Raw genomic sequence first — 17739 nt, forward strand, 5'->3', positions numbered from 1 at the left:
ATAAAAAAAAGAATAGAAGATAAGACTAGAGTTAGACTTCTCATGAAGATGTTTGATGTCATGGAACACGGGGTACGACCTACTTCTCGTGGCTGAAGACAGGGGGCCCTCTGTCCTAGACTCTAGAGAGCAAAACTAGCCTAGCACTACTAGCTAGCTAGCATCTGGCACTGCCTGCTTGATTCAGTGGAAGACATTAGTGTTCTTCGCTTGCACGTCCACAAATTGTTTCGTAAAGCAAGTTACACCGTTGAGAAAGGTAAGATAATAATGGACTTACAAGTGAAGTGTTAGGTAGTTTGTCATGTGTATAACTGTCTCGTTATCGGATAGATAGGTAGTTAAGTTAGTTAGTAGCTACATAGCACGTTTCCCAAGTAAACAACTAAATGTCTGGATAGCTAACAAAGTCAAACCAAATTTCTGGTTAGACTCAGACTCAGAGGAACTTGATTTAGCTAACTCGCCAGGATAATTGTTTTGGTTGGTCGCTAACCAAGTCTAGCTAGCTAGCTGTCATGGGCGATTTGTTGTCATGGCATTTTTGGATGTGTTGCTGTTCGGATGCATGTCTGGGATATTTAATTTTGTGTAAATACAATGGCAATTCAACCATTTTAAATGTGTCCTACATCCACTTCCATTTGCAAATATCTGTACATTTCCAGTGTCCCAACCCAGAATTACTCATGAAAGGTAGTACAGATAATCGGAGAACCAGCATGACAGGTTACTAGATGACAAGTCTGAACAGATCTAACTAGTTACTGGTATTTTATGGAGACTTTCTTTTGAGTAGATTAGATAATGGTCTTGTCCTAACTGTTAAATTTTATTTGCTGAGTTTTGGCTATACCTTAGGCAATCTTTTTATATAGGTTATTTTAGGCCTACTACTGCTTTGCTTTGGGAGGGTGGTCATATTCTGTCAATATCAATAGTAGAAAATGAAAATATTGAACAGGTGGGCCTATCTCTGTTTTTGTTACTGGTTTAATACTTTAGTCAAATGGCCAGTGAATCCAAGGATTAGGCTACATGTTTAGCTACTCCAACCTGATACTCTACTCTATGAACACATTTTCTATGGACACAGACACATAGGCCTAGTTATTGATGCTGCACTGCAAGTGTGCTATCAAGGACATGTTCACAGTCACTTAATGCTCCCAAGAGCCTCCCGGTTCCCCTAATGGATGCAAACAGGGCTAGTGGACCTAAATCCACAGATTACCAGGGATTTTTGACCACTCTCATTCCCACCATTATGCCCTGCGTAAACTCTGTCTATATAGCCTCTGTATTTGCCACTTTTCACATTTTAGTAATCTTATCCAGAGCGACTTACAATGAGTAAATTCGTCTAAAGTGAATCAACTATACTATGTGACTATACTAATGTGAATCAACTATACATTATTATTATTATTTTTATTACTACGACACTGCAATTGGCATTCAACGCCCATTGACATTTTCTTTGGTCTACAGACTAGTCAAAGGGGCATGTTTTGACAAGTATGGCACTCTGGTTGGCTTTTCACTATTCAGTGAGACTGGTTGATTAGTCCATTAGCAGATTACACAGTGGAGGTAATTTTCTCTAATCCCCCTAAAAAACCCCATCATGATCAGGAGAATTAACAGGTTTGTTTTTTAGCCCATTCCCCATTGATCCATATGGTCCAGTTCTATTCTGTACAATTAGAGAATAATCCATGTGAGGTCATGTTCTCTTACACCATTGTGCACACTTCAGAAACTTGAGCGCCCATAATTTGTTGTCACCATGTAGACCCCTATGTGGCTTTTATTTTGTGATTCTTCCCTGGATTTATGATCTTGCATCCTTCTGTCACATTGAAATATCCACTGGTATTTGGAGCATCATGATATTCTTCTCGACAGGTAATTGTCTGTAAAAGTGCATGCATCCCCAGATATTTGTGCATAACTGTGTTTACATCTAACTGGGAAAACCTGTCTCTTTGTTTCACACCAGACTATTTACAACACCAACCATACACTCTATGCACTGCAGTTCAGTCAGTTATGCTCAAGCTGGCATGTCTCCACCATACAGTACTTCAGCAATTAACAATATTATTGGAATATTTTCTAAAGCAACATTTGGATATCGCCCAACCCTAATGTACACACCTTCTGTTGCTGCATTATTGTTTTCATGCTATGCTAACCAGGATTTACTTACTTCTGGAAGATGCTTAGTTGATATACTGTACAGTATCAGGAATAAACTTCTGACCTTAGACCTCTGCTCTTAGTGAAGCCTGCTCTGATAATTCTCCTCCCACTTTAGCAGGGGCAGCCATGTCAGCAACATGACATAAGGGGACAAGCTTTGATAGCCTGACCAAAAGCCATGGATGGGTTTCAGAAGCCTGCCCCTAAGCACCATGATGGGGTGAATGGGGAGACAAGACCCAGGGATAACGGTGTGTTGCCCCCGGATGGTCCAAACTCTCCCAGGGACACAGCTGACGTCAGGTGGACCGCACAGGAGGTGGAGACAGTGGCCACGGACTATGGTGGAGGGACTGACCTACAGGAACTAAGGGCTGGGCAAGAGGAGGGTGGGAGTAGTGGTGCGGAGGGGTCCCCAGCCTCCAGGGGATGGAATGGGAGCCAACAGAATGGTGAGGGAAGGGAAGAGGAGATTTTGGAGCGGGACAGTCACAGAAGAAAGGACAGTCCTGTAGCATCCACCAACTACACAGGTAATTGAGAGTACAGACTTGTGCATTGATTAGACCTATACTTTGAGAATACTCAAAGTTAAGAGTAAGATAATTTCCTATGCTTTGTTATTGTAGCCAATTGTGATCATCAGACAGGTGTCTTGTCCCTGTCTCTATGCAGACCTGTCTCAGACCTCATCTCCTTCACTGTCGGAGCAGCTGCGTCTGGGATGGGAGGATGCCACAGGTGCTGGGATCAATGTAGAATGCAAAATATGTGGGGATAAAGCCTCTGGGTTCCATTACGGTGTGCATGCCTGTGAGGGCTGCAAGGTAAAAGAGCATGCAACTTCATCATTAGGCCCCCATGATCAGAAAACATAATCTTGGTCAAATGCTTATTCTGGTCTGTGTTGTATGTGCCATATCGACTCTGTCTGCCTGTGTTTGTATCTATCTGACACAGGGCTTTTTCCGGCGGACTATCCGAATGAAGTTGGAGTATGAGCGCTGTGAGCGCACCTGCAAGATTCTGAAGAAGAATCGCAATAAGTGCCAATACTGCCGCTTCCAGAAGTGCCTGGCTTTGGGCATGTCCCACGATGGTGAGGAATAGGGTGTAGAAAACTGTTTGAATATGGTAATCATTTGAGATGATTCTGCTGCTATTCCATATACACAATATTATGAAAAGTCATTATATTGTCTGTTGTTGGTGTAGTGACACATCATTGAGCGCTAACCCGTCTGTTTGCCCAGCGATCAGATATGGCCGTATGCCTGAGGCAGAAAAGAAGAAGCTGGTGGCTGGCCTACTAGCTGAGGAACTGGACCCACAGAACCCCGGAGGCTCTGACCTCAAGACTCTGGCCAAACAAGTCTACACTGCCTACCTGAAGAACCTCAACATGACCAAGAAGAAGGCCCGCAGCATCCTGACGGGAAAGAACAGCTGCACCTCGGTACGAACTGTGTCAGAGCACCTGCCTCTAGGCTTCTATGTGATTTGACTACATATTGACTTGTCCAAGACAGAGATCAGTGAGTTTTTTGGGGGGGAAAAGGCATGCCGCCCATAATGACTGCATTCTCCCTCCCCATGCAGCCATTTGTCATCCATGATGTGGACACGCTATGGCAGGCAGAGAGTGGTCTGGTGTGGAACCAGTTACTTCTGGGTGCTCCCCTGACCAAGGAGATAGGGGTTCACGTGTTCTACCGTTGTCAGTGCACTACAGTGGAGACCGTGCGAGAACTCACTGAATTTGCCAAGAGCATCCCAGGGTTTGCGGACCTCTTCCTCAATGACCAGGTATGGCATGGTGTGCATCTATCAGAGATTTCCAATCTCCATCTGAATAACAGGAATAAGCTTTTCAATTATGAAGCATTTCATGCAGGTCATGTGCGGTGGACAGTGTTCTAGATTTTTTTTATCTCCCTGATGGCACATCTTGCTTTTGGATACTTTGAATGATATATAATATCATATGAATTACTTTTTGCTTTCCTCAGGTGACTTTGCTTAAGTATGGTGTCCACGAGGCCATTTTCGCCATGCTCCCTTCCCTCATGAACAAAGATGGACTGCTGGTGGCCAACGGAAAGGGCTTTGTGACCCGGGAGTTCTTGCGGAGTTTACGGAAGCCTTTCAGCGAGATCATGGAGCCCAAATTTGAGCTTGCTGTCAAGTTCAACGCTCTAGAGCTGGACGACAGCGACCTGGCCCTCTTTGTGGCAGCCATCATCCTGTGTGGAGGTGAGGGGGAGGTGCCACAGGTGTACTGAAAAACACATAAGACTACCACACCTAGTTTTGCTCAGTCATAGGATACTGTTCTGTTATGCAGGAAGGTTGTTCTGAGATGGTAACACTGTAGACTCCTCTCCTCTGTTCCTGTCACTGCAGACCGTCCGGGGCTGATAAATGTGAAGCAAGTGGAGCAGAGCCAGGATGGCATCCTGCAGGCCTTGGACCAGCATCTGCAGGCCAACCACACAGACTCCCTGTACCTCTTCCCCAAGCTGCTGCAGAAGATGGCTGACCTGAGACAACTGGTCACTGAAAATGCCCTGCTGGTACAGAAAATCAAAAAGACTGAGTCTGAGACCTCGCTGCATCCACTACTGCAGGAGATCTACAAAGACATGTATTAGGCTTCCCAGTACAGACTGTTGCATATAGCAATATTAAGCTTACATGAAATGAAATTATGTGTATGTTCATGTCCAGTATACTTGTATATATTTATACAGTACTTTAGTACATGCTCTTTATGCATGGGTATAGAAAGTGGGCCATTGGCCTAGAACATTTAAATACTGTAGTGACGTGGTAGGGCTAACACTTTTGGTGATGGGTGGATATTGATAAATAACTATTTCTCCAGACAGAGCAATGCTAAAAATGTGCAATGTCTTGAATGTATCTATTACCAAGTCCTGTCAAGCAATTTAATGAGTTTCCCCACACAGCAACACTCAAATAGTATAGTGGGTATGCCATGAGTTTTGCTATTATGGAAAGGAAGCTCATTCATGGTCATACAAAGTACAAAGCTCATACAGAATCTACAGAAACGAAACACCGATTGTGTAGGTCAATTAAACAAGTGGTGTTTTGGGTAGTGCATTAGAGTTTTGGGAATAATAATTCCAGCATTCTTGAAAGAGACATTTCACCATTATTCTATTCAAACCTCTATCTCAATCATATCACAACTAACTTGGGTAGTTGACTACAAAATGATTTGTAGTCAAGGTATATTATAGGCAGCCTCCCAAGGTGAGTTGTATTGATTACATCAGCATCTTGAACTGCACATTTATAGATCTTGAAATCTAATAACACTAAAAATGCATTGCTCATTTTGAGGGGACTGTAAATGAAATTATGATCCAGCAATTTTGGTTGTCATTGGTTATGGTTAGGTACCATTGTTACTGCCCCAGAGTGCATTGCCAAATGTTACTGAATTACAGTAGTAAAAAAGAAACAATTCTAAAGACATGGGCATTTAAGCAGTGTGATTCTGTATGAAGTGATGATAAATCACCAGCACCAGCAACCAAGGACCAGTCCTTTACTTACACCTTTGTGTATTACTCACAATACATGGGTTCTGCATGTCATACCAAGAATTGTGTGGATAAGAGTAATAAACAGTATCATGCCATTCTGACAATACCTTTAATACTGAAAATTGTGAAACTGTAGCAACATTACAAGCCTTGGAATGTTTCTGCATCCACTCAGGACATTGATATGAAACACTGAACCCTTGCTATCATAAAAGACCTGTTTTAGTATGGACGTGTACTGAGTAGTGTCAGTTTTTCCTCTTGTCTCTGCACTATCAATATCTGGTAATGTCCTGCTTCCATTGTAGCCTTGGGACTCAAGTATTGAGTTTGGGACTAAAATATTCCAAAGAATATTTGTTTCCAAGTCCAAGTTATGGGACTACACTGCCTTTCCCTAAGCTTTGGCTTAATATTTTAAATTGATCCATCTCTATATTTTCCTTGTCTCTCTTCATCCCGATCTACCTCTAGATTCTGGCAGTGTCTAAATTGCTTTGCTGTTGGTACACAATGAAAATTTAATTCAAGGGGTTGATGTGCAATGTGCCATAGGAAAGATGTGCAGAAAACATATAAACTTCATATTGCTAACTGTAACTACCTCTTTCTTTCGTAACAAACCATAACTGAATGTACATTTGGAAACTTTAAGTGAGATTAAAATGTTTGTTTAAATTGCAGAGTATGCACATTTATGAAACCCAAATTGATATTTGTTTGTGTTTTAAATGTCAAGAGAGGGGTGTTCCCTAAAATATTCTATTGTTCCCAATTAATCCAATGTCCTCATGTGCCAAACACTGTCTGCACAACCATTTTTGTAATCTTTGATATGATTGGGGACAATGAGTTCATGAGAATAAGAATCTCGATTGTTTTTAAAGGACAATTGGATATTCCCTTTTTTCAGCTCTGGACTACACAACTGGGCCCTGTTATTGTGCTCAGTAACTGGTTATAAAACAGGGTACTGCACTGTTTCTCATTGAATAACTGCAATGTGTTCTCTAGGTGTACCAAACCCAATTATGATTTGGTTGTCATTAGCCTGTCATAGACAGCGGTATGAGTCAACAGTGGAGCTACCAAGACTGTTATATTTGTGTCCATTTTTTCATTCATTTTGTCCTCCAGACTTGCTGATTGATGGAATCTACTTTAAGTACCCGTATGTTGTTTTGAATATCATTGTTATTCATTACCTCTGTTTTAGTGGTTTTCAGCATCATTACTAAGAAAATTAAATACCCCTAACAAATGACAATATTCTGGTGATTTTATAACTTAGTGCTGATTTTGTTGTCAACATAAGATTGTTTTATCCATTGATACAATCTACAATCTTTTCAGTAGTGTACAGAGTAGATCCCTTAATTGTGTAGGACATTTTCTACAAGTTTACAACAATTTAGGCATATAGCTGAACGAATGAAATAGACCATACATCATACGTAAGCCTAATTAGATTTGATAGTAATATGCCAGTCTTGTCAGACATTAAGGGCTGGTTTCCCGGACAACCGGCCCAAAATGTCAGTGGTTTCTGTTAGTCCCATGTTTTCTATTGACTTTCTATTGGCTGCTTTCTTAATGAATGAGTGGTAGTGCCACGCCTTCTTGCTATTTAGGTAAAGTTGTTTCACACATGCAGGATTGATGACATGTCCAAGACAGGTCTAAAAATGGACGCAGGAATAGGTCAAAATGTGTCTGTTCGTAGTGGTGCACTTTGTAGGTAGGCATCTCGTAACATTGGTGGCCCTGAAAGCACGTTGTGTTCGGTCTCTGAAGTTCTGCTTTTACGCCTCACAATGTTGTCAAGATTTGCTTACTACATTTTAACAACAATGTTGAAAAATAAGAGAAAAGGCAAAGACGTGTCGCTGGTAGCTAGATTAATGCAAGGCTTCTCTATGAGAAATATGTATATAAATACAAAATATATTTTTAGGGAGTAACTAATCAGTTTGTTGGGGTTTGAAGCACGAGCCCTGCTGGTTTGATTCTCTTGAGGTAGGCCTACTGTATGACGTAGTCAGTTTACTGTTGTTGGTCAAGTCTTTGCTTGTCGAATTTGTTTTGACTTTCTGAAGACTGGTCTAGCTGGGGATTTAAAGATGGAACAGTATGGGTTTCCGCACAGATACCCACATAAACGCAGTTTTATTAGAGGGATTTGCAGGTGGGTTTTTTTTTAATTATGAAGAAGTTGGAGACAGGCTGGTTTATCGCTCATTATGATCTGACTGCGAAACTTCGTTTTCAGTCCCAGATCTGCTTCAATGTTTACATCCGGTTGTACAGCACATCCTCATGTTGGTTTTGGTTCAAATGATGCGACTAAAGTAGCTAGGCACAGCTTTTTTGATGAGTAAGGACACACCTTTTATAACAAGTTTTAAAAACCGGTCAACCAACGTTGTTCTATCTTTGAGATGTCGTTGCTATGCCATCTATGAACTTCAGAGCGTCGTTACCTGGCAAGCAAGTGGATGACGTTTGGTTAGAAAGATCCAGCCATACTAGTAGGAATCGGATCCAGTACAGTCATTGTCTGTTGAGGGCTGTTAAGTAATTCATCATGGGCCAAAATAGTAAACTGGCAGAGGGCCTTTTTGGGCATGTTTACTTGCGGATTTTAAACTTCCACTCACTTTGCGTCAAATGCAGGCAACTGACACTAGATGGCTCACACAGCTCCACTTTGACTGTACCAGCTGGTGGTGGTGTGGTGCCACTTTGTTATTCATCCCTTTGCTTTGCCCATCTGAGATGTGGCCATCATGCCCAATCAGTTTGCTGAGATGCCTGGCTGCATCATGTGTCCATTTTATTACAGGCAATTCATGAATGGATCATGCCGATTTGGTTCTAGCTGTCATTTTCTACACCAGTCGCCAGTGTTGCCATCAGCCCAAATATGCAGGTACTTCCAGAAAGGTGGATGCTGGTTTGGAGAGAGCTGCAGGTGAAACTTTTAAAATGCATTATTGTCTTTCTTACCATCTAATTGATTATCATGGAATATTTGAGCCAGCTATGTGCACATATCATTCCCTTTGGCATACTTTTCAGATATCTCCACATCCTTCAGCCTGATGGTGAGGCAACCACTACAAGTAGAAGGGGTTCAGCTCCAGTCGTCCATACACCTTGGGTTGCCTATGTGCTGCCTGACCGCAGAGGCTCAGAGCCCACTCTACTTCAGGCTCAGGGGTTCTCTAGCCAACACCGCAGGGGGTCAGAGTCTGTGCTAACACATGTAGCCAACCTGCAGAACAACTTTGGGCATCAGACCACTAATATTACTGAGGAAGATTTAGCAGAGGGTTCATCCTCACCCCAACAGCAAGGTATACTTTAACTGGTCACCTTAGCCTTATCTTTTCTATTAGTGTGTACTGTACAGAGGAAACTCTGACTATATTCAAATAGTGTCTTTTTTTGTTTGTTGCAGAGGTGATGTCACAGTTTAATTTCACTGTTCCCCAAGTATCAGTTCAGCAGAGTCCCAAGACATCAGCTCAAATTCTTCCATACAGTAATCTGTTAGCTCAAGCTGGCACATCGTTAGAAGGCCAAAAACAGGTATAGTTCTAAAAACATTTATTTTGAACTTAATATCTGCTGTATTTGTTACCCCTATTACATTTCAATGCTACTGTCAAAAAAGGTATGGAGTATGCATCAACATGTGATGGGGCAAAATGTTGAATTTCAAGAATGTGGACCAATTAGTCTTAGAAATGTTTTTAGTGTTTTCTTTTGTTGTCAGGATGAGGGCTCATCCCAGGAGGCAGCAGAGCTTGGTGGTGCTGCTGCCCCTAGTGACCAGGTCCAAACAGACACTTTCAACAAGAGCAAAGATGTGACTTGTGGCATCTGCATGGACAAGGTGTATGAGAAGACCAGTAGTGAGGAGCGGCGTTTTGGCATCCTACCAAACTGCAGTCATTCCTTCTGTCTGGGATGCATTGTTACCTGGAGGAAAACCAAAAACTTTCAGGAGGAGGTTATCAAGTAAGGGGGGGGGGGCAACAGGTCTTTTGTGTAGGTTTCATTTTAAACCAACTGCAATTGTACTAAAACATTAACTATTACATGCTATTGGTGTAAATACTTGTTTTCTGCCCCTTTTTAATAAAGTAATATCTTATCTTAATGTCCACCTTAGGGGTTGTCCACAGTGCAGAGTGAAATCATCCTTTTACATCCCCAGTAAGTACTGGGTGGAAGGACGGCCAAAGGAAACTCTTATTACTACCTTTAGAGAGAAATGCAGGTAAGCTTTTCGTTCAGTCTGGCATTAGGTCAAATTGAGCTGTTGTGTCCTGATTTGTTTGGGCCAGCATTTTGTTCTGTCATTCCAGTAAAAGAAAATGTAGTTTCTTCTTGCGCCATGGATGCTGTCCCTTCAAGGCAGAGTGCCTCTATGCGCATGACCTACCACATGGCTACCGTCCTCACCGCCGCCGCCACTCAACACATTCTGTAAGTAATCTCAGATTTTGTTTTGACTTTCTGTTGGCTACTTCACTATCGATTTGTAAATGCCAACTGGAAGACAATGGTAGAGGTTTAATTGTGGACTTACTAAATGTATTTCTGGATTGTAAAACAGTTTTCACTCACTTCCCCTTTTCTCTCTTCCAATAGCATCATGCAGTGAATCTGGATGATTTTCTTGATCAGGTCATGGCAATGACCCTACTGTATGACATGCTGGATCACAATGACGACGATGACGAAGAGTTTCCAATGTACCATAGTGACGAGTATGACCTTTTCTAAGCTTTATCGATCCTGCTCTGTGCTTTCAAGGACTGACTGGGGCCTCAACTCTGGCTCAACTAGACATTGTTGCTGTGTTAACTGCCTCTGATAGTTTCTTTAAATTTCCATTATGCTGCTAATGCATCTGCTTTCCTGGTGGAAAAACTGTGGCTGTAAATGGTCTAACACAGGACCTGTTGGTACAAGAACATCTAGACCAAAGTCTGTCAGCAACTGCTTCATTTCTAGTCTTGTCAAGCCTCCCAGGCTGAAATTGATTGTTGTGGTAAAATCCTTATGCGTCTTGTAACCTTTTAAGGTTTTATCAACAGCTCAGGTTCTTGGTTGGACCCCTTTGTTTGACAGGGAGATTGGGGCTTGACAATGGGGTTCCATGCAAGTTGTAGTTTATTTTGGTTGTCTCCTTAAGGTTTACCCTCTTCCATTGATTGGTCCTGTTAAATACTTGTCTATACTTGTCTACTATGCTGTCACCATTTCGTTAAGATTTTAAAATGTTGTACATTGTGTACTAGATACTTTTTATGAATGCTAATTTCTACTTGTCAATGACATACTTGAGACCAAGACTTACTGTTGACAGGCATGACTTGTTGCAGTGTTGACATGTTGAATGAAGACCTGATGTGAGATTTTATTACTTTTAAAACCAGTTTGAATTCAGTCACAGAAAAGAGAATAAAACATTGTTTCACAGTTTCCCGCATTTTAATGTACTGCTCATTTTGACACCTTGCAGAGAATAAATACAACTGTTATGGAGTTCTGTTGGTTATTGGTGTCTAATCTGTCAGAACCAGACAGTGCCCCTCCTAAATAGGTGGGGACTTAAGACATTTTGATTGACTGAATTTGGCAATAACTCCATTTGGATTTTTAGCGGTATCTGTGTATGGTTTACTCATACCTAACCATTTTCAAATAAACATTTGGATTGCAGTGACGGCTGCATCTACCAGTTCGCTAGCTCTACTCCAGCTCAGCAGATGGCGCTAGCTACTCATCAGTGCTTCATCTCGCCTCATTTGATCCGCCAAGGGAAAATGTCTAACGTTTGATAGGGTGAGGTCCGAACATGAGATGAAAAGAGACCACAGTGTGCTGGTTTAGGTTTGTACTACCGCTAGACATTGCTGCAAGTGTCTTAAAGCAATGGACACAAATACGTTGTTGCTCCGGTTTGATGGACGCTCCAGGTTACTGGTCAGGTCACTTTTTTCAGGCGCCACTGGCGTTCGCAGAGCTCTGTGGGTGTTCGAACATCAGCAACGCTTGGATCCTGACTTCTCCCTGCACACTTGTCTAGAGACACTTTGCCAAGAGGAAATATACCCGGACGCTGATGCACAACTAACATCGTAAGTTAGAGAAAAGCCAAAAGTTCATGAATTCATCATTTCAAATGGGTTTTGTGTGTCAGTTTGCCAGATGTGACTTAGAAGTCAGCAGCAGCTCCCTCACCAGTGGCCATATTCTCAGTGTCTGCACAAAACAAAATTGTCTATAGTTTAGAATTCTCATTCACACCATTTGCTTTACTCCACAGTAAGCCCCTTGTCTGGCTGTTCCCAATGGCCTTCAAGCGAAGCCTATTATCCCTCATCCATCTTGTCCACCCTTTGCTTCTCAAAACCAATGTGCTTCAGCTGCTGGACTGCCTCAGCCAGGAGCACTCTCCAAACCCCTGGGTCTCTGCCATGATTGGACAGCTTCGAAGGGACCTGGGGAATTCTGGAAAGGAGCCCCTGCTTACTCTCCAGTGTAGGGAGAGAATGAGAGGACTGTATGAGCGTTTGGGTGGCGCTGGTAAAGCAGGAGCATGGGATCCATGCTTAGCTGGACCAAAAGAGCCACTACCCTCTCGGAGTGGATTACAGCTGCCAGATTTGGTGTCTCAGAGGAAGAGGAAAAGCAGCTGCGTGGATCTACACTCAGACACGGAGGAAATTGGGCAGCAGAGTAAAAGGATAAAGATGGACCCCTCTCCCGTTGAGACTGTGAGGAACTGTAGCAGTGAGGGACCTACAATAGAGACTGATGGTTTGAAAGGTCACATATCAGACCGAGGGTGTGGTGTCCCCACAAAAGCCAGGTGTGAGCCACAGCAGCCAACAGCAACCGAGAGCCCAATTGATTCACTGCCTGAACATATTAAAGTAAGAAAAAAACAATGGATTCCTATAACCTGACTTCAGTCATTATTGTTCTATTTGTTAGACTGGGCCTAACTGTTAATGTTTTTTCTTGTTTCAGGCTTCTATCCCTCAAATTAAGGAGTTACTGGAAAGCGAGATGGAGGTAAGATTCCTACAGTTTTTCAATGGAGTGACAGTGTCAGCTCATGTGAAAGAGCCCTGACTATATCGTCTTTGCTTAGTGGGACCAGAGCTCCGTCGATGTCCTCAGAGTGCTGAATGACTGTGACCCCTCCCAGGTTAGAGTTTCTACCTCATAAATGTATTAGTTGTTTAGTTGTTGTCTTAATAAGCCATAAGCAAAATCAAATGCCCATTGACTACATTATTTGCCTCATCCAATAACAACCCTTCACTCGATCTACCTTCAGGTGGATGAGTTATGTGGAATGTTAAGTTTGTCGGAGTTGCCAGAACAGACCCTACCTCAGCTCTGCAGCTGCCTACTGGCACTCTCTCCTGACCTGAGTTACAGCACAGCAGCCATACTAATCAAGAGCCTCCTACTGGGAAAGGTACCTTATCATTGTTTATTTAAATCAAGTTCTCCACCTTGCTGTACTTAACCCCTCTCCCATACTGCCCTCCTCGTAGGTCCTCTCCCTCTCAGAACCTGCCTCACGGTGTCTAGTTACAGCAGCGACATCACTGTGCAGTCGCTACCCCAGGCCAACCTGCCATGTCCTGATTGGGCCAATCCTAGAGGAGAGACAGACCGGTGAGGGGGGTCATATTGATTAATTGGACCTGCAATAGACAAGCAATAACTGTCCATCAGTTATTCTTACTATCTGTATCTATTATTCAAAGCACCACTGATCTCACATCTCAAACTGTGATGTTCTACTCAGGCAGTGCACAGGCTGAGCTGCTTAACAGACTGATAGAAGACTGCCTCGAGCCCCACTACAGACTACTGGTGTTTCAGTAAGATAATCCACACAAGTCTCCTGGTTTCATAATCATATGCATTTAATCTGCCATTCACTACTTACAAAAGTATATCAATAGAAGGTCAGAATTATATTTCAATGTCAAAAGTGTTACATAAGACAGATAACACTGCAAGGCAATCATTCAGATTTTTTCTTCAGAATGACACTGAAAAGGGAGTGGTGTGAGGGTGTGCTGTCAGTCATTCATGCCCTGCTAGACTCTAAGGTGAGCCATGCATCTACCCCCATACTAATCCAAAGCAGACTCATCCTTTTCCATCTGAACTAATGTAAATATGTTGGAAGAGAAAAATGTGTAGGTCTCATTGGTTTGTTTCTAACTTTTTTTGAATCTGCTTTTCAGCTTGAGCTGAATGAAGAACTGTTCACACTTTTCATTGACCAGCTTGGCAGTCAGACACCACAGTTCTCCAAATCTATGAAGTTTGCCAAGATGATGTTGACTGTCCTCACAAAGTATAACACTCATGTATGTTTTTGATGTATATAAAGTTTAATGGCTGAACTGTCATTGGCAGATTCTATTTTTTTGACTTACATGGTCTGCTCCTGTTGTGTTTATTTGTCCAGGTGACTGTAGCACACAAGCACTCTATCTCCTGCTGCTTGTCTTCAAATGAGACCTTCCTGAAGAAGTCCCTCCAAGCTGCCCTGAAAAGAACCACACTCGCATGAAATACTGACTCACAATAGTTTTAATAAACTATTAAATTGATATGAATGACTAAATGGTTTTGGATATTTAATATACAGTACACTGATAGTGAAGTTGATTCAACATGATTTTCATTGTATTTCATTACATACAATTCAATTAAACGTATATTGCCCAAAGTACTTTGTGACTTCCTTAATTATGGTAACGGATATAAGCGATATTAGGCTTTGGCTTCTGCAGTATGTGACATAGGCAGGCCTACATCCATCCATGTATCCATAAATATGTTGTGCGTTGTTTTGAGGGGCGTTTGTTTCAAAGAGGCTAAAACGAGAAATTGTAGAAGATTGTTTCTTAACATCTGACATTGTTGAAGAGACTATAGGTATCTGGCTGTCATATTTGGCCACAACCAATATGGCCGACTTTTTGGTACATCAGACGTTCGTCGTCTTTCAGCGTAATTTCCAACGTAGAATTCCTTTACAGCGTAGCGTGACGAGAGAGGCACCCGCACAAAATGAGGTGAAGGTTAAATCATAAATATTATTGAAACATTGCTTCTTGGATAATGCATAACTAGCGTAATTTATATAGTCATGGTTTAGGCAATATTGTCCTTTATATTAGACTATTGCTATTGAATAGCTTCTAATATAGAATATTATTGTCAAATTCTGTATTCAATCTGCTCGAACATGATGTGTTCGATTAGATAACAGTATTAACAGATAATAGGATAATTATTATTATGTATACATAGATATATTAATTAATAATTTTATGAAACAAACATGAATGATCTATTGATAATTTATTGTTGCGTTAAAATGAATTGAATGCATTAGTACTGCCCACAGCTCATAATGCTACCATAGACTTGGCCAAAGTGGCCAGGGTATATGCAATAGAGACATTATTTGCTGGCGTTATTGATTTTGAAACCAAAAATATGTGTAAAGGGATGCTCTGCTCTGTCCAATTGTTGTCGTCTGTAAATCATCTGTGTTTTCTCTTCTTTATGTGCAGCAAGGTTTCCAGGGACACATTATATGAGGCGGTGAAGGAGGTCCAGCAGGGCTCCCTTGCCAAGCCCAGGAAGTAAGACCCACACCAGTTACCATCCACACATTTGATCATTTGTGATTGATATTGAAATGAATGGTGGAATAAACATGGCAAAGTATTTAATCTATCTGAAAAAAGCCTTTACATCATTTTCCAAAACAACTTGCACATTTAAATGAAGGGAGAGCAATTGCATAATTCAATGTCTCCTCTGTGCAGGTTTGTTGAGACTGTGGAACTTCAGATCAGCTTGAAGAACTATGATCCCCAGAAGGACAAGCGTTTCTCTGGCACTGTCAGGTTCGGTCCTTTCCTGTCTCACCCAACCTTCTCTCTGTTTGCTCCTAGCCCTGCCTGAGGACTGTGAATCTTTATGTCAACAGATTGGCCACATAGGCATACACACAAAACCTAGACAGGGCAGGAACATGCAGTTGAGAAGTACTCTGGGTAGTCTGACTGGCCCTATCCCGTGAGGAAGGTAAAGCAGACGGACCCTTACCCTGGGTCTTAAAACATGAGGGGAGGCTAAGGGTGATTAGGCTATGCCCATGACCCAAAGCCAAGCATTTTGCTATGAAATACCGGGAGGTTGGACTGGAAGCCAGCCAAGGTGGTGGTTTGGGTAAGGCCTCTCTATTTTACCGAAGTCGGGGTAGTTCAGACATTTTGCCAGTGAGACTCAACAGTCCTTTTGTCCACCGCAGGCTAAAGACCACCCCCAGGCCCAAGTTTTCTGTGTGCATCTTGGGAGATCAGCAACATTGTGACGAGGCCAAGGCTGCAGACCTGCCTCACATGGACATAGAGGCCCTCAAAAAGCTCAACAAGAACAAGAAGCTGGTCAAGAAACTAGGTAGGGAGATGAATAGCTAGTCAACTTCTATTTCAACAGCACTTACAACTTACTTATTTTGAAGGGATTTGCATTTATTGCCACAGAAAGGTTTATCACACAAACTGTGTGAATATTAGTGATGCTTGGTGTTGCTTGAATTTAGAGGGTTGAGGCTGGATTAATAACCCCTACTTGCATTTCTGTCTCATAGCCAAAAAATATGATGCCTTCCTGGCCTCTGAGTCTCTGATCAAGCAGATCCCTCGTATCCTGGGCCCTGGACTGAACAAGGCCGGCAAGTTCCCCTCCCTGCTCACCCACAACGAGAACCTCAACACCAAGGTCGATGAGGTGAAATCCACCATAAAGTTCCAGATGAAGAAGGTATGTCATTCCTGTCTCAATGCACCTAAAATCATGTCAGTGATCCATTCGAACTATGACTGTATTTTTAAGGTCACAAATGAATGCTTATACAGTAGCACACAGGCTTTATTCTAAACCTCCATTCCTGTGTGTGCTAGGTGTTGTGTCTGGCTGTGGCTGTAGGTCATGTGAAGATGACTGAGGAGGAGCTTGTCTACAACATCCACCTGGCGGTGAACTTCCTGGTCTCTCTGCTGAAGAAGAATTGGCAGAACGTGCGTGCTCTCTACATCAAGAGCACCATGGGCAAGCCCCAGCGCCTCTACTAGAGAATCAAACGGCCTCTCATTTCAATAAACCTGTGGAAACCTATCTTGTCTTTGATTTGGTTTTGAATGACTACCTGCTTTTAAAGGCCTCTGTCCTTGTGAGTGCTTTTTGTCCAACATACAGTATCTTCACTAAGGTAGACAGGTGGGTGTCATTGTAAAGACATTACATTTCACTTTTACGTGGTCACGTTTGAATATACATTCATGTTCTTATTATCGAAGACGTACACAAACTCTTAAGGTTTTGGATGTTTCATAGAACATGTTAGATCGAATGCATTCTGAAATATCATGATTCTATTAGAAATTATATCATTAAGAAGGGTCACTTTGCCTTTGCAATAGTTGACTTGTTTGGGAATTAGAATTGTGGCCTCTCCTCCTTTTTGTAAAGCCTCTGACCATCAACAATGTCACTATGGGTGACTAAGAGGTCAAGCTACGTCCCACATACGGTATGTTTATCATAAGGTATAGGGTAAACCCGATGTGTTTCATAAGATCTGGAGAAAGGAATTCTAACAGTATATTTTGGTCACCTCTCCCAGTGTAGAATTCTGTCATAATGATACCTATCAAAGTTTTTGTAATGTGTTTACATTGTTATGCTGTGATCCCTCTAATAGTAATGGGAAGTGTTGGTAATATAAATAGTGTGGAAAGGGGGAATGGATTATACATTTATTAGTTTATATTTTGTAAAAAATATGCTCATACCCTCTAAATAGAATTCACATTATTGGGAAGAA

General features: G+C 42.0%; 4 protein-coding genes across 7 annotated transcripts; all 4 read left to right on the plus strand.

The window, feature by feature from the left end:
• Nucleotides 1-38: 38 nt before the first annotated feature.
• On the plus strand, nucleotides 39-5884 carry ppardb (peroxisome proliferator-activated receptor delta b). Of its 2 annotated transcripts, none has more exons than XM_083674823.1 (8): nucleotides 39-259; nucleotides 2321-2738; nucleotides 2881-3032; nucleotides 3166-3304; nucleotides 3459-3661; nucleotides 3805-4011; nucleotides 4215-4458; nucleotides 4609-5884. In XM_083674823.1, exons 2-8 carry the CDS (start codon nucleotides 2384-2386, stop codon nucleotides 4854-4856), a joined length of 1548 nt encoding a protein of 515 aa, XP_083530949.1. In that variant the 5' UTR covers nucleotides 39-259; nucleotides 2321-2383; the 3' UTR covers nucleotides 4857-5884. The 2 variants fall into 2 exon arrangements, with proteins under 2 accessions (XP_083530949.1, XP_083530950.1); XM_083674824.1 differs by lacking the exon at nucleotides 39-259 and adding an exon at nucleotides 1838-1908.
• A 1965-nt stretch (nucleotides 5885-7849) lies between these two features.
• mkrn4 (makorin, ring finger protein, 4) lies at nucleotides 7850-11276 on the plus strand. Of its 2 annotated transcripts, none has more exons than XM_083674601.1 (8): nucleotides 7850-7965; nucleotides 8623-8751; nucleotides 8859-9136; nucleotides 9241-9371; nucleotides 9559-9803; nucleotides 9958-10065; nucleotides 10154-10274; nucleotides 10440-11276. In XM_083674601.1, the coding sequence occupies exons 1-8, from the start codon at nucleotides 7901-7903 to the stop codon at nucleotides 10572-10574; spliced, it is 1212 nt and encodes a 403-aa protein (XP_083530727.1). In that variant the 5' UTR covers nucleotides 7850-7900; the 3' UTR covers nucleotides 10575-11276. The 2 variants fall into 2 exon arrangements, with proteins under 2 accessions (XP_083530727.1, XP_083530728.1); XM_083674602.1 differs by lacking the exon at nucleotides 7850-7965 and adding an exon at nucleotides 8094-8154.
• Nucleotides 11277-11650: 374 nt separating this feature from the next.
• Nucleotides 11651-14553, plus strand: fance (FA complementation group E). Its single transcript, XM_083674850.1, has 10 exons — nucleotides 11651-11935; nucleotides 12124-12733; nucleotides 12831-12875; nucleotides 12955-13011; nucleotides 13144-13287; nucleotides 13367-13490; nucleotides 13624-13699; nucleotides 13867-13933; nucleotides 14072-14197; nucleotides 14299-14553. Exons 1-10 carry the CDS (start codon nucleotides 11730-11732, stop codon nucleotides 14401-14403), a joined length of 1560 nt encoding a protein of 519 aa, XP_083530976.1. The 5' UTR covers nucleotides 11651-11729; the 3' UTR covers nucleotides 14404-14553.
• Nucleotides 14554-14871: 318 nt separating this feature from the next.
• rpl10a (ribosomal protein L10a) lies at nucleotides 14872-17024 on the plus strand (the record flags this gene model as incomplete). 2 transcript variants are annotated; one of them, XM_083674709.1, is made up of 6 exons in its annotated part: nucleotides 14872-14911; nucleotides 15416-15487; nucleotides 15674-15754; nucleotides 16162-16310; nucleotides 16504-16676; nucleotides 16817-17024. In XM_083674709.1, the coding sequence occupies 6 exons, from the start codon at nucleotides 14907-14909 to the stop codon at nucleotides 16985-16987; spliced, it is 651 nt and encodes a 216-aa protein (XP_083530835.1). In that variant the 3' UTR covers nucleotides 16988-17024. The 2 variants fall into 2 exon arrangements, with proteins under 2 accessions (XP_083530835.1, XP_083530834.1); XM_083674708.1 differs by lacking the exon at nucleotides 14872-14911 and having other exon boundaries at nucleotides 15408-15487.
• Nucleotides 17025-17739: the final 715 nt, after the last annotated feature.

The sequence above is a fragment of the Argentina silus genome (assembly GCF_951799395.1).
Source record: "Argentina silus genome assembly, chromosome: 8".
Lineage (NCBI taxonomy): Eukaryota > Metazoa > Chordata > Actinopteri > Argentiniformes > Argentinidae > Argentina > Argentina silus.

Coding starts and splice junctions, on each gene's coding strand:
- ppardb (XM_083674823.1), top strand. CDS start 2,384: ATGGATGGGTTTCAGAAGCCTGCCCCTAAGCACCATGATGGGGTGAAT. Junction 3,305..3,458: donor TTTGGGCATGTCCCACGATG/GTGAGGAATAGG, acceptor CTGTTTGCCCAG/CGATCAGATATGGCCGTATG. Junction 3,662..3,804: donor GAAAGAACAGCTGCACCTCG/GTACGAACTGTG, acceptor CTCCCCATGCAG/CCATTTGTCATCCATGATGT.
- mkrn4 (XM_083674601.1), top strand. CDS start 7,901: ATGGAACAGTATGGGTTTCCGCACAGATACCCACATAAACGCAGTTTT. Junction 9,804..9,957: donor TTTCAGGAGGAGGTTATCAA/GTAAGGGGGGGG, acceptor TGTCCACCTTAG/GGGTTGTCCACAGTGCAGAG. Junction 10,066..10,153: donor ACCTTTAGAGAGAAATGCAG/GTAAGCTTTTCG, acceptor CTGTCATTCCAG/TAAAAGAAAATGTAGTTTCT.
- fance (XM_083674850.1), top strand. CDS start 11,730: ATGGACACAAATACGTTGTTGCTCCGGTTTGATGGACGCTCCAGGTTA. Junction 13,288..13,366: donor AGAGCCTCCTACTGGGAAAG/GTACCTTATCAT, acceptor CCCTCCTCGTAG/GTCCTCTCCCTCTCAGAACC. Junction 14,198..14,298: donor TCACAAAGTATAACACTCAT/GTATGTTTTTGA, acceptor TTATTTGTCCAG/GTGACTGTAGCACACAAGCA.